This window comes from Heliconius melpomene, chromosome 19, assembly GCF_056956725.1.
Source record: "Heliconius melpomene rosina isolate 202511_hmr_F chromosome 19, ASM5695672v1, whole genome shotgun sequence".
Classification (NCBI taxonomy): Eukaryota; Metazoa; Arthropoda; class Insecta; order Lepidoptera; family Nymphalidae; genus Heliconius; species Heliconius melpomene.
Window position 1 is genome coordinate 7,003,620 of NC_140407.1, and position 21,924 is coordinate 7,025,543.

At 32.6% G+C, this 21,924-nt stretch overlaps 4 protein-coding genes across 5 annotated transcripts; 1 reads left to right on the top strand and 3 right to left on the bottom strand.

The window, feature by feature from the left end:
• Positions 1-1,640: 1,640 nt before the first annotated feature.
• On the bottom strand, positions 1,641-5,230 carry LOC146528547 (KIF-binding protein-like). Its single transcript, XM_085203063.1, has 2 exons — positions 4,131-5,230; positions 1,641-2,934 (listed from the first exon to the last, which is right to left on the bottom strand). The coding sequence occupies exons 1-2, from the start codon at positions 5,092-5,094 to the stop codon at positions 2,108-2,110; spliced, it is 1,791 nt and encodes a 596-aa protein (XP_085059189.1). The 5' UTR covers positions 5,095-5,230; the 3' UTR covers positions 1,641-2,107.
• Positions 5,231-5,863: 633 nt separating this feature from the next.
• On the bottom strand, positions 5,864-9,513 carry LOC146528548 (mesoderm induction early response protein 1). 2 transcript variants are annotated; one of them, XM_085203067.1, is made up of 2 exons: positions 9,146-9,513; positions 5,864-9,028 (listed from the first exon to the last, which is right to left on the bottom strand). In XM_085203067.1, the coding sequence occupies exons 1-2, from the start codon at positions 9,297-9,299 to the stop codon at positions 8,115-8,117; spliced, it is 1,068 nt and encodes a 355-aa protein (XP_085059193.1). In that variant the 5' UTR covers positions 9,300-9,513; the 3' UTR covers positions 5,864-8,114. The 2 variants fall into 2 exon arrangements, with proteins under 2 accessions (XP_085059193.1, XP_085059192.1); XM_085203066.1 differs by having other exon boundaries at positions 5,864-6,138; positions 6,209-9,512.
• A 235-nt stretch (positions 9,514-9,748) lies between these two features.
• On the top strand, positions 9,749-16,805 carry LOC146528549 (transmembrane protein 87A). The gene is made up of 10 exons (XM_085203064.1): positions 9,749-10,015; positions 10,231-10,291; positions 10,517-10,608; positions 11,724-11,894; positions 12,341-12,487; positions 13,004-13,179; positions 13,517-13,837; positions 14,234-14,354; positions 14,912-15,059; positions 15,552-16,805. The coding sequence occupies exons 1-10, from the start codon at positions 9,923-9,925 to the stop codon at positions 15,764-15,766; spliced, it is 1,545 nt and encodes a 514-aa protein (XP_085059190.1). The 5' UTR covers positions 9,749-9,922; the 3' UTR covers positions 15,767-16,805.
• A 1,278-nt stretch (positions 16,806-18,083) lies between these two features.
• Positions 18,084-21,559, bottom strand: Ced-12 (engulfment and cell motility Ced-12). Its single transcript, XM_085203062.1, has one exon. The coding sequence runs from the start codon at positions 21,430-21,432 to the stop codon at positions 19,234-19,236; it is 2,199 nt and encodes a 732-aa protein (XP_085059188.1). The 5' UTR covers positions 21,433-21,559; the 3' UTR covers positions 18,084-19,233.
• Between the last annotated feature and the right edge of the window lie 365 nt (positions 21,560-21,924).

A 21,924-nucleotide genomic window follows, 5' to 3' on the forward strand; every position in this document is an offset into this window, starting at 1 on the left:
CCCATTCCTTAGGTTTTCATAGCTGTATGCTTAGGATCATTGTCCTACTGAAAGTAGTATGTCTCACTTACGCCTAATTTCGATGCGCTGCAAGACAAAATATCGCGCAACACTTTACCGTAATCTACTGCTTTCATTATTCCTTCGATAAAAGCCAAGTTTCCCACACCATTTGCTGTCATGCAGCCTCAAACCATCACAAGACCACCGCCGTGTTTGACTGTACTATGCACGCCTGGCCTGGCCTGTTTCGCCTGAAGTTTAGTATTTGGCTTGCGCCACACAAATGTTTGTCTGCCCGTTCCAAAAAGATAAAATTAGCTTTCGTCAGAAAAAAAAATTAAATTGTACCAAAATTCTAAAGGGGTATTTAAGTATTCTTTCGCGAAAGTTAGTCTTTTTGCTATATTGGCCTCACTTATGAAATAATTTTTCCTCGCTGTTCTGCTACGAAGACCACCATTATCCAGTACGTTTCTTACAGTTTGGGTACAGGCAACCTTACCTGAACTTGACGCGATATCATTTGCTAAGCTTTGAGCGCTTGTAAAAGGTTTATTTTGTACCGATTTTAAAATTTGTCACCTTTCTCTCGTACTGAGCTTCTTCGGAAGAACGGACCTGACCTTTCCTTATTTTCAACACTACTCATTTCTTCTCGGTTTTTTATAATTTACTACACAGTCGAGTAATTTAACTTTAAATTTGACCAGATTTGGCGATAACTTCAACCTTCATTACGGAGTAAAATAATTTCTTCACGCGTCGATAACGACAGTTCAAATTCTTTCGGCATGTTGGCTTCAAGATTTTTTCTAAACACTAAACAAATGTCTCGTTATTAGAATACGTTTCCCGATGTTCACATGTATACATACAATGTTCACATTTTACCTAAAGTGATAAAAAATGTCGCGGGAATAACATTGTATCTAGGGAATGGTTGGTGTGCAAATACTTATTTGACTTTAAAAAAGGTGTTTTTACCATCTAATTTTTTTATTTCTGTTTTCTAAGAAATTTTAATAATCAATTCTAAATATATATAGATTAAGCTATTAAATACAATAATTAACTGAAATCATTCTGTGTTTTTCTAGGTGTAACTTGGTGTGCAAATACTTTTTTACCCACTGTAGGTACTCATGGAGACAGAAATTAATAATAACATAGTTCACGCAGGCGAAGCCGCGGACGGGCCGCTAGTTTTGTATAATACAGTATAATTTTACATTATAATTTTCATCGTGAAATGAAAAAAAATCCTACGTCTAAATTGTTGACGTATCTTATTTTTTTTTGGTATAGGTTTGAAATATTTTTCCCTATATGCTGCTCCCGTAAAAGGAGCTCAGACGCTTCCTGTATATCTTATTCAAAATATTAGAATCCTATTATAGTTTAACATTTTGATATGTGTAACTGTAAACAACTGGTTGTTGATACCATCCCCACTCGAGGAACTAAATTATTTATTTAAATTTATATATATTTATAAGTTTTAATAAGCTTATGGATATTGTTATGTACCTTGATGAGAACTTTTGATTGGTTACAGCATTTGCAGTTTCTAAGAGGAAACTCAACTTGAACTCATGGAATAATTACATTTTCACACATTTCTAAATAATAAAAACATAAGGACTTAACCATTTTATTATTTCATATAATTTAAGCAACATACAAAAATGCATTAGGTGAATTATTGCACAATAGTGTATGTTAGCAACCAGAAATACATTTCTTCTATAACAACAAACAAAAAGAAACAATGATAAATTATCTACTTTACTAAAATTGTTAAATAGCTTTAATTATGAGATGTGAGTATAACTAAAGTATAATATAAACCAATATGTATAATTCAGAAGATGGAAACCAGTTATTAATTAAATAATATATAATTAGTCTAAGAATATTTAATAAGTAAGTAGATTTAAATAATCTTATTTATCATAAGATAAATTTCAGATTATAACCACCTACCTACCTTTAAGGCAAAGTTATAATTGTTTACAGTCTATTCCATGTGAATTTTATACATATAAGCAAAAGCTAACAGCCATGCAGCTTTACTGTCATGTCATATAATGTAGTAATACAAATTCTACGCGGACAGTTCTGTTTCCATTTTCTTTATCTTTATAGGCAGAATGTTCACCATCTCTTGACATAAACTGCACTCTTCTCTCATCATTTTAGCCGCATCTTTGTCATTTCTACAAATATCTACCACTGCTTGGTACGAATCATAGCTTTTCTTGATATGACTCAGTTGAACATTCTTGTCTAATGCAATTCTTTTCATACTATTTCTGCCTATGAATGCGTAAGTACTTATCACTGGTCTTATTATGTCAAATTCTAACTTTAAAGGCATCTTTCCATTTTTATCTTTGACCGAGTCTAGGAAATAGTCATAATTTTCAATACTCTTCTCACATAGCATATTTATTTTTTTCAATAAGTGCGGAGTTGGTTTCTCATTGGATTTGTTGAGTTTATCCAGTTTAATGTCTAAAATCTCCGAGTACACTTCACCTAATTCATACCAGAGTTGTCTACAATATTGTAAATAGTATGTAGGATTGATTTCTTTTATTAAATCTTCTAGCATGTCAATTCTTCTCTTTTGCATCTTGGCTCTTCTTTCATCGTCTTCTTCAAAGAAAGCAAGATAAGAATATGATTGAGAACTATCTTGGATCACTTCGATATAATCTGATGCTAAAGAATCCAATTTGTAATACTCTTTTGCTTTATTTAACCAACTTTGACAACTAAGAAACACTTCTTTAGCATCTTGGTAGGTTAAGATAAATTTATCCCCAATTTTATTTTCATATTTAGTGACATCAAGGTCTGGGAATACTAGTTTTTTTATGTCTCCTCCACATATATTTTCACTGTCTTCTAACTCTAAGTTGGACATGTCTGAAACAAATAAAAAATGAAATGTTATAATTTCTTACATTTTCTGTTTTTTCTTTCATTTCTATTTTTAAAATGTAAAGAAAAAATATGATGATTGGCCGATCTCAAAGCTACTTCACAACACTTTCACTTAGATGCTGTCACACTGCATCATAACAGGCTCAATGGTCTTGGTTTTGGTAATACACATTTTGTTAATAATATTACAGTGTAGTATTGTGTCTGTTGTGTGTGTGTTGTGTCTCAAAATCTGCAAGCTAAAGTGGCAATGGGCAGGCCATATTGTCAGGAGGACCGATAATCGATGGGGAAGAAAGGTCCTCGAATGGCGACCACGCCTCGGCAAAAGGAGTACAGGCCGCCCTCCAACCAGGTGGACCGACGACCTTAAAAAGACAGCGGGAACCCGCTGGATTCAAAGGGCGCAGGACCGGACGGAGTGGCGAGCATTGGGGGAGGCCTATGTCCAGCAGTGGACCTTAAAAGGCTGATGGATGGATGATTGTGTCTGTTCCCATTAAGGCAGATCCAATCCCCACATTCTACCAAAGAATTCTGGAGGCATTGCATGTTAAGTGGCAGATCCCAAAGCCCCACTTTGTCTCATTACCAGAGCAAGGAAATGAAAATATTAAATAATTAAATATTATGTTTACAGTCACACTAGTCCCCTGTGCTTATGATTGGCCTCTGGCACATTTATCTATATATATAAAAGGACTTGTCCTCACTGACTGAGGTAAGACGCGCGCACAGCCCTAACCGCTGATAGTAGAAACGTGAAATTTGGGCAGATGTTTACTTTTGTAATCTGGACATCCACTAAGGGATTTTGAAAAATTTTAACCCTAAAGGGGCGAAAAGGGGTTGAAAGTTTGTATGGAAAAAAAAATTAAATCGGCACCGTTTTTTATAAAATTTGAAATTTAGATTTTTAAAAGTATTTAATTGAACACGTGTTTCACGGTTTTCTTGAATTCGTCCCCTAAGGGTGCAAATAAGGGGTTGAAGGTTTGTATGGGAAAATCTTTAAATCGCCCCCGATTTTTATAAAATTTGAAATTTAGACTCTTAAAAATCTTTCATTGAACACATGTTTCGTGGTTTATTAGAATTCACCCCTAAATAAGCTAGCGAAGCTGCGCGCGTCCACTAGTATTAATATAAATAAATTATTTTGGAAAAGCAAAACAAACCTGTGATTGAATCACCGAGTTGCTCTGTATCACTCATTAACCTGGCCTTAGAGGCTGTCATTAACAAAAGACAGTATTTTGCCCAACACCTTGCAACATCGGCTGATCTGTGTTTAAAAGTTTCCTTTTTAGCCAAAAATGCATCATCATTGCTGTCTGATTCCAATAATTTTGCTTCATACTGTTCTAATATAGTTGACGCAGCTGCGAGGTGATGTCTTGACTGGAAAAAACCATTATGTTCTGCAAAAAATTGAGATAGTGTCGCTGAATTTAGTGACCACTCTATAGGCTCATTATCAGAATACTGCAACTGTCTTCTCAAAGTGACATGACAATATACAGCAGATTTCAAATTTTCTTTTAAAGACCCATACACTTGAGCTAAGTAGTATAAGGACAATGTATGAGCTTTTTCTAGGAACATAAAGTCTCCAGTAGCTGTCTCGCCTGTATTACTTATAATTTGTTCAATGGGTAAAGGCATTTGCAAAGTACATTTGAAATCTTCATAATATGTTTTTGCTTTGAGCAAGAATAATTTAGCTTTAGCAGGCTCATCTCGATTGGACCACAATATACCGAGATTGTTTTCAATATTTATGAGAGTGGTTACAATTTCTGGATTAGATGCATTTGGAGTAAGAAGATCTTCAGCTTCTCTTAACACTTTCTCACTAGCTGTAAGTTCCTCTGTTTCCATGTCGATAACTCCTATATTTAATAAAACAACCCCCAGCATGGCATCCAATTTTAATTGTTCCAAATTCATCTCAGTTTCAGTAACTTTAGTCAGCACATCGCGCATATTGTTTAATATTTCTCTAGCTTTGTATTTAGATACGTATGGCTCATTATCAGGATCATTCTTGCTGTCTTCATCCAATAGCTTTCGTACTTTACCATAATTTTCTTTAAAATCGTTAATAAATTCTTTGGCAGACATATCTGATGTGACTATCATACTCTAGTACAAATATCGAATTACGAAAATTTCCATTAAATAGTATCCCATATAAACAAGAAGAATTGAAACATAAATAATTTCGGTCGAGTCTTGGGAAAACGTCAAATTTTTATGAATTGTCAAATTGAAAAAAAATATTACAAAAATGCGCATATTATGATTGATATGAAGAAAATAAATTACATTAAAATTTAGGTAAAAAAATAAGTCTTAATAATTAAATATTATTTTTATAATAGAAATAAAGTGAAATAAATTACAGTATTGTCAATATTTAATATTTTCCTTACCGCACTTTTAAATTCCAAAGTACAGTACATAAAATGATAAGGCAACGTAACCATTCTAGGTTCGGCTTAAAATGTTCCTCGGTTTTATAATTTACACTTTCAATTATTTTAAACTATTATATTAAAAGAGTAACATTTAACGTTTTCAGGTTTATTTTTGTTTTTCATTATCTTATAGGGATGAAAAATACAAGGCATATAAAAATGAGGTAAGAAGGCAAGGCATGGAAAAAATCAAATTTGAATACCGATTACTTTCTAAAGTTCGAATTAAAAATTTTTGAGAGTGAATCTATAAATATTTATAGTGTCTTTTACTAAAGTTTTAAATATTTATTTAGTGTAAGACACTCAACGCCAAGATTTATTTTGTTACTAGAAAAAAATATATAATTCAATAACAGGGGGTAATCCCCCCATTCTATTTTTCAATGGTATCATACACGAAAATGGAAGGCAATTAGTAAAAGAACAAATTCTGATTCGCACTGTTTATTCTTAAATATCAATTTTTACACCACTGTCTATTCACTAGACGTACAAAATTTATATTAAAAAGTGCAAATAACACAAACACCAGTTTGTACTTCTGTAGGCATTTATTGCATTTCCTTTCAGTGGCGTAGCTAGGGGGGTGCGAGCGGTGCGGTCGCACCGGACATCAAAAGGAAAAGGGGCATCAAAGTCGACGATCACTTTGTTTTTTTTTTAGAACTCATCCAAAGGAAAGGGGCATCAAAGTCGACGATCACTTTGTTTTTTTTAGAACTCATCCAAAGGAAAGGGTCATCAAAGTCGACGATCACTTTTTTTTTTTAGACCTTAGACCATTTTAAAGGGCATCAAGTCCCCTAAGCCGCACCGGGCAGCAAATACCCTAGCTACGCCATTGTTTTCTTTCAACAGATAGTCTTCAAATGCAATGTAAGACTTGCAAAAATTATCACATCCATACAAAATGTTTTAAATTTAAATGTTAACTTAAAAAATAAAAATGACTAAATAACTACTATTTGAACAAATAAAGAATCTTACAATAAATATGATAGCAAACTATAATTCTCGGTTTCTTATTCCAAGTCAAGTTTTATAAAGAAATTGCACATTATTTAGTAATAATCATGAAAACATTAATTATTTGTTACAGTAGACATTTTATTACATATGATTAGATTTTTTTATGTAATGATAAGTTTTAATTGAAATAATGTTATAAAGCTATTTATTTGTGGCCAGTTATTAAAACCATAAAACAATGTATACAACACAATGTCTACTACATTAAAAACAAACAAACAAATACAATACAAAAAATAAAATAATATTACTGTATATTCATTAAAATATTCCATTATGATATGCTCTAATATTTTATAATAAAATATAGTTCAGTAAACATCTTTATTAAGATATCCAATGAAATGAGTCAATAGGATAAAACTTATAAAACTAAAATAATCTTGATTAATCATGTATTAAAATAAAATATTACCATAATGATTGTTAAATACATTAGAAAATTAGCTTGTTTAGCAGAGCATTAATACAAAAAATCATATGGTAGTTAAAATTAAATAAAATACTGTAAAATTGTATTTAGTGCTACTTGTAATTGTGTCTGACTGACTAAAGAAAATATTTGACTGAGTATATTTAAATAGAAGATTTAAAAATAATTTACTGTATATTAATAAATTAATGAATTAGTTTTGGTTAAAGTACTTTCATCAGTCATATTATTTGACAAAAAAATATTGATAAAAAAAACAATATGCGTAAAAATTACTTAGTAATTTTATCATTAGTCAGATTTCACAAGCAGTCATTTCTACTAATATTAATTAAAAGTAACATCTATTTAAATATTTACAATGTTAACTGTTTATAATAATTGCAACCAAAATAATTAGATCTCCTATTTTATAAGTAAATAATATATTATTTTTACATTTCTAAACTACTTATAAATTAAATGGTCACTACTGTACAATATTTGGGCTTTAATCTGGACGGATTTTAATGAATTTTGTTTTATTGTTATAAACTAATGCTGAATTTTTCTTTGTCATTTGATAAATTTAATTGTTTAATCACAAGAATAGCCTTTAGTGTAGGTAACTTTCTCCACTAAAAGCAATGACAGATTCTAATGTTATTTTGTTAGTTTAGTTTTTCATTATCTTAGGAACTATTTAAACAAAATACAATTTTAATAAAACATCTAATTATTATGGTTAGAATAATTTGCATTGTAGACAGCAATTCTACATGCGATGTTTGATCATCACAGTACAAGTATACATACAAAATTACATTTAAAATGGCAGCATTTTATAAATGTTGCAACAATTATAACATATTTAACTATTACTCCTGCCTTATTTATAGTTGAATATTTAGAATATATTTACACTGTCCTATTCAAATTTATATAAAAAGTGAAATTCTTAGATTTTTAAGAATGTCACTAATAAAGTGTAAACAAAAGAGTAGCAACGTGAATCACACAGAAGCAAATATAGCATAATATGACTACAGTTATGTTATCATACCTGAGTTATAGTTCAAAAATTACAGGAATTATTACAAAAAAATATTTAAATTTATTTTCCTAATATTGTTATGAATAGAGATTGCTTCATTTGTTTCTATGATTCATGTGTTAAGTAATAGTTGTCATAAGCAGTGCATTGTACACAATAGATGGCAGAGCCACAAATACATGTATTAGGAAATTGAATCAGGTTCCATATCCTCAGTGGAAAGGTTTCTTGGAGGAGTCGAGTGGGGGTTGAGTTGGGAGAAAACCTCCTTTTCACCGAGGGCTAAAGGATCAGGCTGGGCTGCCGGAGAAGGCACATACACCATCATTGCTGGGGAAACTGGTTGTACCACACTGGGCCCTGTATTCTCTTGTTCCTCTAAAAACCTGTCCATGTAATCAGTGTGACCAGGGTGAATTGTATATTTTTTCTTTTCTAATCTAGTTTTATTTGCAAATATGTCATGCCTTTCTGTTTTCTTCCATATGTAGTAAAATTGTACCAGTTCTCCGACAGACCGTGTTCTGACTTTTTGTTGGCGTATTTGATGGAAATCTTTGCCATGAACTTTGATTCCATTCTCAAAGTTTCGACATTCCTCTTCTGACCACACACTTGCATGTGCAGGGGTCTGTGCTGATATCCTTCGTCTTCTCAGTGCTTCTTCAACATTATGCCCGCATTGTTGCAATAAGAACAGAGCCTCTTCATCATCACGTAACTGTGTTCCTTTAGGAACAGCATCAATGCCTGTCCCAGAATTCATAGCACATATTTTCCTCATATAGTCTTCTATTATGTCTTCTTCGAGAACACTAGGGTTCCAAAGTAATTTATCTTCATTTTCATAAGGTAAGGCATCATCATAGCTACACAATCCTTCTGGTATACCAGCTTGGAAATCACTTCCCACCATAATTGTTTTTTTCCAGTCATCTTCATCTGGACTGTAATCATAATCATCCTCTTCTTCAGAAGGTGGCCTTGAGCCAGACCTGAGGCATCGTGTGGCTTCAGGACTAGCATTCTCGTTATACAGTTGCTGCAAGGCTGACTCTGCCTTTTCGTTTTCCTCTGGCACCACCTCGGGCAATTGTTCTGGAATAGGTTTATCCATATTTCTATTATAACCGTACAATGCGAGTAATTCCTCTAATGGCATATCACCTTCGCGTTGCAAGCTATTCAGTTCCGCTTTTGGGTCTTGATGCTCACCTGCCGCCAAAGCTTCTTCTTCGTCTAGTGTTCGCTCGTCATCGAAATCATTTACCATCATATCAATAGTAGGCTCGAAAAGAGATTTGTCGTTTCCCACATCCATACTGGCATCGTGTTCGCTTACACTGGCTACCAGCGCACAGTCTGACATGACTACCACCAACTGAAACGAGGAATAACCACCGACCAAAACATGACATTTAATTTGCACAACTACATTTGACCGGTATAGTCTATATAAAAAATATAAACAATAACACACAATTATTACATATTATGCATTAAAAAAAATTAAAATAGAGGAAACAAAACAAAAATATTTTGACACGGAACTAAGCACAATTTAACACTGTCAACTTCCAAAAATCGGATACTAGTACGGAAGAATTGATTGTGAAATATAATAAAAATTAACATCATCACTTATAATAATTTAATCAATTTCATCTATTTTGTCATTGTTAAAGAAAATATTTTTTATATTTTCTTATTATATGGATTCTTCAAAATTTCAAAAAATATTGTATCTTTACAGGTTACAAACTTTACCATCTACATACCTATAGACTTGTATAGTACTAGCTATTGACCACAGAGTACTTTCACATATACTATATGTTTTTGACGAATGTCAAATATTGTCAAGCATGTATCTATCTACTTTTTGAATATGTTTTTCATATTTAGCAAGTAAATAAGAATAATGTTTTGGATAAAACTTATTAGGACACATAAATAAATCGGTAGATATTTTATCACGATAGAATATTTACAATGAAATCAAACGTAGTTATAGTGTTTCTTACATTATTTAAAGTAGCGCTCAGTTTTTCCGACGTAGGAAAATGGGATATACCTTTAAGTGGGGTAAGATAATATTTTTCCTTTTTTTCGAAGAAATTTGATATATTGTACACAGACTACATTATATAATTTAATTCTACACTGAAAATTCAATTTTGATCTATTCTATTATATTTCTTACTGTGACTCATTATCACTGAGCAGCTAGATATGCTGCAATCGTTATGTTTATTATTAAAAACCAACCATTTCAACAAAATAATTAATTATTTTTGCAGGAAAGTTGCAATTTTACATTAGCTAAATCACTTTTTAAGGATTCACAATTAATTATTGCATGTAAGTATCTAATGTTTTATTACAAATGTATTTTTTCATGAACTAACTTTAGATACTTTAAGTCAATATTCTACAACAATTTTAATATTATCTGAATGTTATTGATTGACAAATCAGTAAGTGAATGAGGAATTGATTATAAAATGCATTTTTCTGTTCAATTCTATTGTTGGTGTATTATTTCATATTTAAAAAAATCTAGTTGTTCTTAACTTATTTTTACAGTAAATTGTGATGTTAAGGACACCAATATAACTGTTGCATATTCATGGAGACAGACTCCATGCTCACCAGACTACTACCATTATTTTGAAAAGGTATTTATTGAAATATTTTTGCTATAATTGTCATGATTATTGTAAATATAATATATTCGTTTTTTAATTTGTACATGCAACAAATATGTGCTTTTGGAAAATTATAAGGAAAAATGTTGCAGTTGTATGTGTTATATTACTAGTTTGACATAGATTAGTGAGTAGTAAAGATGAATATGATTATATTAAATATTAGACAACCCAAAGAACAAATGGCTTAAACAGCTAGTACCCTTGGACAATTCTTGTATACAAGTGGGTTAGTATGTTAATACTTTTATATATATTTTTCTTACCTTAAATATATATCTGGGTTATAGTTATAATGAATGGAAAACTTAATGAAATTTATGTGCATGAATTAAGTACATTTTTTATTAATTGCAATGATTAAATGATTATTTATATATATCTAATTCTAATCATTACCTCTTAATATTTAAGTTAAGAGTTTATAACAAGAATGTAAATGTACACATATTGATAAATAAATAAATATGAGGCCATTGTACTGTAGTTGGGCACCATTTTAAATTTGGTTCAATTTCCACTTGTGGGAATTATTTTACATAAATTATTTTAATGCCCCCAGTTATTTTATGATAAACCATATGTGAACTGTGTGTGTGGTAGACTTTTGGAACTAAAAAATAATAATTGAGGCTATTGTATAGAGAACCAGCACCTCTCATGAGTTTGAGTCCCATGAGAAAGTAAATTATTTTTATTTCTCTATACTGGCAGACAAAGTGCAGAGATAAGCACCACCAATTGACATAATATTATGTGTCTAAAAATTGGTGAAAAAGATAGTAGAAGCTAGTGTCGTAATGATACTCTGCCTACCATTATATATGTGAAATGAAAATAGTCATTTGATGAGCAAATAGTTATTTTGTTTTTATTTTCATTTGTCTAATTCTGTACACACAATGGTTGTGACTTAGATCCTAGACTATATATAAATTGAAAGATAATTTTTTCATTACCACACTCAGTTTTTATATAGACACTTGGTATGGTAACATGGCAAAGCATGTCATGAGTTCCGACTACCTTGCTTAAAACCTAATACAGTGTCATGTTAAAAAGTAATTGATAATATTTTCTTTCAGAGAGTAGCTCAATGCACAAATTACGTAGACAAAACGTTACTAGATAACTCCAGTATACATTTACTGAATGTGGTGGAAGCGCACATCACATGCACTGGCAAACATGTTTTCTATTTACGAGACAAAAATAAAAATACCAATGACAGAGTTGACATGAGCGCTGTACAAGCAGTAAGTCGATTATTTTGCAATAAATCCATCTGTGGTCGTCGGCCAATCGTGGTTAATTCTTATTATATTGTTCCCAGTTAATTTAATATTAATTTAATTTTAATTATATGTAAATAGACTCGAGATCCTGCAGTCAAACTCACAAGAGTTTTGCAGGACACAGTTTAACTTTATATGTATTGTTAAACAGTACTAATAAATAGTACGGAACGGAGTTTCTTAAGACTGCCTCTGCCTACCGTACTAGGGCTGAAAAAAAAAAGTAAAATGTTTTTCATGGTGTAGCGGTAGAGCGCCTGACTGTAAACGCTACGCATGTGTGAACGATTCCCAATCGCAGGAGTGAATTATTTTCATTTTCTCGCTATTATAATAAGGTTTCCTCTGCCTATCCTGTTATGCAATATAACATTAGGCTAAAAATTATTATAATTTTTACCTTTCAGAGAGGACCCCTTCTCTCAGTGGAAAGGGAAGGTATCTATGAGTTATGGTTGTCAGTTCGAAGCAAAGAAAATTTTGATGTGTCAATGCATATAGAAATGGTCTCACCATATGGATACATGTCTGCTGCGATATGGCCCCTCTTGCCTGTGAGTATTAGTTATTTCATTTAATTGTGTTATATTTAACTGGTGGGCGCGCGCGGCTTCGCCTGCTTATTTGCACTACGGGGGTGAATTCTTAAAAACCATGAAACATGTGTTCAATGAAATGTTTTTAAGAATCTGAATTTCAAATTTTAAAATAAACTACGTAGGTACTACCTACATCGAACACCTCAAATTAATAAAAAATTGTAGTACAGCGTTTTATCTGTTTACCATAGTCGTTCTTCTTAATAATCGTAGCGTGCGTGTGCTTGTAAGTAACGACAAAACTAATATATACATTGGTGAAATACAGCACATTTTTACTGTAACTGTAAGCAATTAAGAGAAAGAATTGGGCGCATCTTCGAGGAAAACATTATCTATAATAGTTCTAAACTGTGCTGAAATAAACAAAAATCGCCAGAACAGAAAATTATTGATAGTTAAAATTTTAACTTTCTAACCAACCTCGAAAAGGAGGTAGTTCTTAATTGATCTCTATATATATTGTGGCAGTTGTTCGGGTCGTTGTGCGCGGCGTACGCGGTACTGTGCGCGGCGTGGCTGGCGGCGTGCGCGGCGCGCTGGCGCGACTTATTGCGCATCCAGTACTGGATCGGCGCCGTCGCGCTGCTCGGCATGGCGGAGACGGCCGCCTACTACGCAGTCTACGCCGACGTCAATAGAAACGGGTAAGCAAGTGTTTGTTGGACATGAAGACATGACATGGACTGAAGCCCCTTGTAGATTATGTTGTCTTAGTACTTATGTCTTCTTAACACTCTGTCTCACTATATCTTTATATGAATAAAACTCTTAGTAGAACATGTTCCCCTAGTATTTATAGTATGGTAGGAAACTCATGGCCGCTCTGAAGTTAGCTCTAAAATTCCAGCGCAGATTTGATTTTAGAATTTTTCATAGTTTTGATCGTCTTTTACGCGACGTTTGTGCCTTCAATTTGCACTGAGGAAATGAAGTGTTTAATATCTTAATCTTTATTATGTTACAGTTGTATAACATTTTCAGATATTTCAACATACCGGCCTTTACGTTCGCGGAGATAGTCTCAGTGTGCAAACGAGCACTAGCCCGGATGCTAGTCATCATAGTGTCCCTGGGTTTCGGTATGGTGAGGCCTCGATTAGGTCCGGCTCTGTCCCGGGTTGCCGGAGCTGGTGCCTTATGGGCAGTCTTGGGAGGAGCTGCGGCCTGGTTGAGGTTACAAAGAGGTAGAGGTGCTAGGGCCCTGCTGTTAGCGGAGGCGCCGGTGTCGTTGTTGGACAGTGCAATATGCTGGTGGGTGTTCGTTTCTCTAGCTCATACAATGCGAACGTTGCAGTTGAGACGGTAAGTGACAGATTTTTTGTTATTTATATTTTACTATGTCAGCCCCATTTTTTTAAATTTGAATTTTATGAAAGCAATGATATTATCATAGACAGTTTCTAATTGTTTTTAAAATAGATATATATATATATATATATATATATATATATATATATATATATATATATAGTAAATCTAATCTATACCCTATTCACGAAGGCACAAGATAAATAGTAAACAAATAAAAAAAGGTTATTTTATAGGTCACGATTGATGGAGTTAATATAGTACATTAAGTAAATAATTATCTATGTTACATAAAGTTTTAGAAACAGTATTTCTCTGTTTACATTTTGTCTCGTGCCATTATGTAAAATAACTTAATATAATAAATAATATTCTTTTGAATTGTTCTAGAAATGCTATAAAGCTGTCTCTATACCGGCATTTCACAAACACGTTGATCTTCGCAGTCATCGCGTCCGTCATATTCATGTTGTACTCTCTGAAGTCGTACAGACTCTATTTTTGTATTACCGTAAGTACAAAATACTTAATATGTAAAAAATCGACTGTAAACTCGCGGATTTCAGTCCCACTTCTACTCGTAACTTTTAGTAACAAGACAAAGCATGGTGTTGAGTTACGCCACACGCGATGCGATGACTCAAAAATTTGTTGGAAAGTGAACAACGAAATGTCTTAACACTAGATTCCCTCTACTTTGCTATATATGGGATACAGTGTGAAGCTGAAAAGTAATTAATAATATTATCCTAATATTATAGTAAGGTAATATAATCGAGAGGCCAGACATGACGCAGGTGCACAAAGTGTGACTGTAAAATCGACTGGTCGTGGGTTCGATCCCCACTCAAGGAAGTTAAATGTTTATTTAAATTTATATTTTCATTTCTTCGCTCTGGTGTCGAAGCAAAGCGCGGCGTTGAGAACCGCCACACAGCACGCAGCCTCCAGATTTCGGCGGGGAGTGATGAACGGAGTGTCTTAACAATAGATTCCATCTGCCTACCCTGCTGTGTGCGGGATAGAGCGTTAAGCTGATTTGATTTGTAATTAACATGACATAAACAGGAATGGAAGCATGTGTGGGTGGACTGCGCGTACTGGCACGTGCTGTTCATAGCAGTGCTCGCCGCCATCATGGTGCTGTGGCGGCCCACTAACAACAACCAGAGGTACGCCTTCACGCCGCTGCTGGACAACGCCGAGGACGATGACGGTTTGTATATGATTTTTTTTTCTCATATAATGTAACTTTGTCATTTAAAGGGTAGGGTTATTTATTATTAAAAAGTGGGAAGTGTCAGAGGTACAGTTGACACTAGACCTGCGCAGGCGCCAGACATGTCTTATCAGTCACTAACAACATACTATAAACGCGCTTATCTACTGGTTCAAATTGAATAATTAATAGTAGTTCATATATTGTATGTTGTGCACTATTGATAAAGACAAAGCCACAGGTAGAAGTAGATACTTTTACCAGTGACTTAGCCCACCTGGTTAAATTAAAATAAATAGTAGTTCTAAATGGCTGAAGTAACTCTGACTGCAGTAACAGTGGGTTACATTGAAACAATTAATCTAACCTGACAGCCTATAGCCTTCAACAAATGATTTCAAATTGAAATTCTGAATCAGTAGTTCTTTTAAGTTTTCAGGTTTATAATATTAATATAGTCATTATCCTAAATAAACGGAAATTTTCCAGATGAAGAAGAAGAACAGTTCGTAAACGACGCTTATGGAGTTAAAATGCGTGCGACAAACGTCTCCGAGTCAGAGAGGTCCCCAGCAGGCTCCAGCGGGGCTCCAGACGCGGATCTGCGTTGGGTGGAAGAAAATATACCGGCCAGCGCTCTTCCAGTGTTGGACTCTGATGAGGAACTGCTCAATACTAAGTTTGAAGTGTCCAAGATGCAATAGGCCTTCGCCCCCCTTTACCGAAAGAATAGAATTTTGTAATTTTCATATAAAATAGAGGTAATTTATCCGAGGTGTACCTCTACAAACTCTACTAGTGTTAGATTCTAACGAACTGTTGAACACTTTCACTTTGGAATTTATTGTTAGAAAAAAGGAATACATCTTCGATTTTTTTGGAAAAATAACATTTTTGTAAAATAATTTCAGGTTTCTGAAAAACAAAAGATATAATTTTGATTGTCAAATTGAATTAGTGTTGTCTGTAGTTTGAAGTTTCAAAAGATGCGACAGGGTTCCGGCCCCTGACAATGAAGTAGTCGCTCCTCTCATTTTAGAAAAAGATTTTTTAATTATCCTCAGTATTACTACTATAAAAAAATTATCAAGAAGGATTTTGTATGTATACGGTTGAGCAGTCGTGGCCGCAATGAAGTTAGGCTTTCTTAACTTTTGAGCATTGTTAACTCACACTCATGAAAATAATAATCATAAGTAAGAAAATTTTTAATATTAAATCTGTGCGGCAATATTCACCTAACTTCAAGACGACCACGACCTGTTGACCGTTCTGTAATTATGAAATGGCATTGGCGACACCATTTTAATCGAAATCACAAAATTGTAATAAAATATTTTGTAAGCTTAATTCGATTTTTAGTATCACACCTAGTTTAAAATATATTATATTATTATAAAAGTTTAAAATGTGCTTTTTTATATAATGTACATAATATTGTAGTATTTGTTCTGTAATATGTGAATTATTATTAAAGTAAAATAAATTTCAATAAATACTATCTTTTTTTAAATATACTCGTACTTACAAGAAAATGTGCAATCTTTTTCAAGTTTTATATTACATTTTAAAGAAAAAAGAGATTTTTGATATTTCATGTTTATTCATGTGATAACTATAAGGTTCGAGAACCCAAATAGTACTGTTATTTCTATTATAAGGATCTTATAAATATAAACTGGCCTCATGAACCCTAAAATATACCATTTTGTATATATAATGTCTATTAAAAATTCTTACTTTTGTTTATCTTTCATTCAATATGGTTGTGCTAAATTGATTCAAAAACATTATTTATTTTATTATTTTTAAAAGTAATGTAACTATAATTAACTAGCACTGATGTTAAGTTTTTACTTACTTAGCGTATAGCAGATTGCCGTAGTTTATGTAATTACTAGTGGACCCGAACGCGGTTACGCCCGCCGCTTGAACTATACGAATATTTATTAAATAGAATATAAGAGATGCGTTAAGCAAGCTCATTTTGGGCGACGTTTTCTTACAATAAACTTTGCAAATCGTTGCTTAGCAACGGTTGCATAGCGACGGATGTCATTAACATGGAATAAATTGCATGTCAAATTAATAAGTATCTATATATATATATAAAAGGACTTGTCCTCACTGACTGAGGTAAGACGCACGCACAGCCGTAACCGCTGATGGTAGAAACGTGAAATTTGGACAGATGTTTACTTTCGTAATCTGGACATCAACTAAGAAGGGATTTTGAAAAATTTTAACTCTAAAGGGGAGAAATATTGGTTGAAAGTTTGTATGGAATAAAAATTAAATCGGCACCGATTTTTATAAAATTTGAAATTTAGATTTTTAAAAGTATTTAATTGAACATGTGTTTCATGGTTTTTTAGAATTCACCCCCTAAATACGCAAGCGAAGCTGCGCACGTCCGCTAGTTTTAATATATTGGTATATATCGAAAATATTACAAATATGAGAAAAAATCCGAGACCCTCAAGTATCCCTATACGAGTATTTTATCACAATTAAATAAGCGGTTTGGCCCTGATTGCGTAAAAGACAGACAGACAGAGTTACTTTCGAATTTATAATATAGATATGGATAATTAGATAAAAGGCAGCTTAACTTTTAGCCCCGCATAGGAAATGTCCTATAAGCAGATACAAAGTAATGTTAAGACACTGTTCTCTCAATTTACGAAACATTGCGTGTAGAGTGGCGAAACTCTGCTACGCTGCGCTTTCCCTATGAAAGCGGACAAACGAAAGTAATTTAAATATATCCTGTAATTATTTCTAAAACGCAGCAGTCATGCCCGCCCAACTTGATCTTGTCCAAATACAAAATTAATTACAAAATTCAATCTGGAACATGTTTTTTAACTGATATCCAAAAAGGAGGAGGATTTAACAACGGATTGATTTCTCCATCATTTGAGAATCCACTTTGAAAATATCTTTTTTAATTTTTAGATATTAAACTTTTATCAAAATTACACAATTATCTTCAAAAAAAGATAAATAAATAGATCAATGTACTATGTAAAATACTTTATTTGATTATTATTATAATTGGTTATAAGTTTTTAATTATCTTTGGTGTACAGAATATGGTAATATAAAAACACAAGTGGAGGTAATAAACCACAATAAATAAATAAGAAAAAATGTATTTTTATTATGTACGATGTCAAGCCATACTGTATAATCTTCTATACTATTTTTTTGTAAAATTACGATTGCAATCAAAAATATTTTTTTGTTCACATTTTTTTCATATATTGTAAGTGCAGTGAAGTAATTTTAACATTTTTAAAATGTTATTCACATATTTAGGAAAGGAAAATATTTAGAATATATGAAAAATAAAGTACATAGTGGGACTAGAACCAGTCCAGGCGCTCAATAACAACATATAGCTAGGTTATACGATATGGTATACAATAGGCGCATGTTTAAGTCCTGCAATGTTAAATTTGAGATGTTTCCATATAGTTTAATTTCAATTGTGGAAGTGTCTTCCATATTTTTATTAATTAATAATCATTATATTTAATCAAAGATAGCTTTTTCTAATTCATTTTGCAGCTTAAGTAGAATTTCTGATAAGTGTTCTCTGTTAGGACGGCTAATATACATTTGTATTTAGTTGTTTTGAAATATAAAAACAGTTCCTTTTTTAAAATAATTCATATATACTAACAACTAATTTATATTAATTATATTATTTATAATAAATAGAAATGGCTTGACACAACCTACACTTTAAATAATAGTTTATTAAATTTAATGAATATTATGATTATTTATTAAATATCATATTTAACTTCTTTAATCATATATTTAAAATATTTCTTATGATTGTTTATAGTTTTTTCCAAAAACTAAAATTTTGCACAATCCATTTTATTTTATATTCTCCTGTTAATTATGTGAATCAATTTAGGTACTACAAAATTAATTATTTTGTTTTTTAAACCTGTCTTAAAGCTATACTTTAGTAATATAATAATGCCTTAAAACAAACAACATATTTCAGAATTAAATTACTTCAGAAATAGTCCTTGCTCTATCACTTTTAAATAATGAAAATACTAATAACTTGGAATAAAACAATAGAATAAACAAACGGGACTATATAAATTTCAGATTTACCTTACTTATTTACATTTAAATTGTGATTAATTTAATTGTTGTCATAGTAAAAGTCATAATCTTCTGGTTCCGGAGGAATCTGAGGTGGGTCTTGAGGAATGTCAATGCCTTCAGCGTCCAGCAGTCTAACCTTTATGTCCATAGAAAGAAGTGTTTCTAAATCATTCTCAAAAGATTTACTTGTCATTTTTTCTTTCAAAAGTGCATTAATACCATCAGTCCAATAATCAAAGATCTGTTCATCCTGAGCTACAAAATCTAAGGATGGTACTTCAGCCGCTTTCAGAATAAGTGAAAAAGCCAGGTGAGGACTGCTTATTTTCCCCTTCAAATCCTTCATGTGTGGACAATCTTTGCCTACAACTACACATTTAATCTCAGTAACTGCTAATTTTGAACCCAGTTCCTCTAAGCTGGGTGTATTCTTTTCATCACAATCACCGTAATGCAAAATTTTGTGATTTGGTGACAGACGGACAAACCAAAACTTGTCTTTTCTATTAATCTTCATATATTTCTTAAATCTAGTCCCGTTGACTAGGACACCGAGTCTTTGCTGTTGAATCAAGTCAATGATTTCAGGAGTGATTTTTTCCTTAAGTTCAACAATTGGTCTAGCATGTGACTCCCATACTTCACGGTTAGTGCGCTCTTGCTGCCATAAGTGAGTTATCTCATTATATGTCAACTCTTTGATCTTTTGTTTAAATTTATCAAAACTTTTTGGAGATGCTGATAAAGCTCTGCTTATTTGCTCTCTAACAACACTCAATACTTTTACAAAGTCTTCTGTAGTAGCTCTCATTTCTTTCCATGTTTTATTCAGCAAAACTATGCAAATTCTGAATAATTCTTCAAAAGGGTGGTCATGAGTGAAGAATAGAGGATGATAGGTTTGTCCCTGTTCACTCGGGGATTCACCTATATGTAATATATCACAAAGAAGCTTAACTAGTTCAACACTGGTCTTCCCAAAAGGGCACTCTTGTTCATCTGCTCTGCAGCTGTTCCGTAATACAATTTTGGTATAATCTTCCCTATAATTTCTTGCAAAATATAACATGCAATCCAATGCTAAGACTCCTGGAGGGGTTTCATTAAAGTCCTTTATAGGGTCAATTTCACATTTGAAACCAAGCTTTTTGAAATCTTTTGAAAGGCTTCCTGTCTGACGCCGTGTAGTCACTTCCATGTTAGCAGTGTTATCATTGTCAAAAGCTAATTTTCTCAATTCCTTAATTTTCTCTTGAGATTCTTGTTCCTGTGAATCAGCTCTCTGACGCATTTTAGGTTCTAATAGTCCTAGAGTCAAAGTTTGTAATACATATAGTTGATGAGCGAGTTCCGTACCTAATGACTCCTTTGAAGCATTTTTTGTTATAAGATTCTCATAAATTTTGTTTCTTACTTGCTTGGAGCATAATGTTGCAGCTATTGTTTTCCTTTTGGTCATGTCTGCTTTTGAGAATATTGCATTAATGAGAGCAATTGCGTTTTGTTGGATGATTCTGTCCTGATTTTCTAAGTGCGAAATTAAACTTGGAATAGTTATTTCTTTTTCAACATGGGAATTCTTTCCAGAACTGTTAAGTACAATATTTTCAAGAATCGAAAGACATGACTGGATTATTTTAGGATCTTGTGCTGTTGTTTGATTACTAACAAAGCTTACAACTTTATTTATGAACTGATTTTCTAAAATGTCCCAAGATATGATGCCATGGTCCATGAGCTCCACAAAAGTGACTAGTGCATATTTTAAGCAATTTCCTTTAAATTTGCCAGTTTCTATGTTATTGATGATAAGGGACAATCCCTTTTTATTGATAAATTCCAAAGCAAAGGTGAGGTCACTACTCACAGTGGATAGCTTCATTAGCGCCGCGGATTGCTCGCCCTCAGTGCCGGTGTTGATCTTGGCCAGTATATCTTGAACCGTCTTTGCTGGGGATTGTTCAAGACGCAACACAGATCCATTTTTTATTTCATTGCGATTCTTCTCAGTGATATAATTTTGATTATTGCTTTCAGAAAACTGCAGAGCATAGTTAACGGGGTCGGGAAGTCCCCACGACTTGCACAATAGTTGTATGATACTGGAGAGGGGCTGGCTTTGATCGAATTCAATCAATTGTGGCACCTTGTCGGGTGCATTGAGCATTTCAACAGCAATTTTTAATATAGTGGAATCTTTCGTCGCCGACGGCATTTTTGTTGGCTTTAAAGACATTTATTCACCATCTGACAATAACTTCCTTGACACGAACGCGCCCACAGAATACTTATTTGGGACAAAAGTTTAGAGACATACCGATTCCCGTCGACATCAACAATGTCCTGACCTGACACTTATGACAAGTGACAATTATCAATTGATTTTGATTGTAACTTGACAGTTGATTATGAATCACAGATAACTATTAAGTAAAAAGTTTTATTGTTATGTAATTTTTCTAATCCTTAATTAAATATTTAATTGAATTATACACGAATAATGCGATCCTTTATATCAGGATATAAGGATTATATAAAACATTTCAAAATAAGCTTTTAAATATATTTTTCCCTTCGTAGATGTGTTATATTATAAAAAGTTAAAAACTTCATCTGGAACTTTATAAATATCTCAGCTAGCAAAACTTTATGAACATCTATTTTTACATATATTAGCAAAAATAAAATTAACCATTGAGAAATGTTTTTGTGGCAAATAAATGCCAGC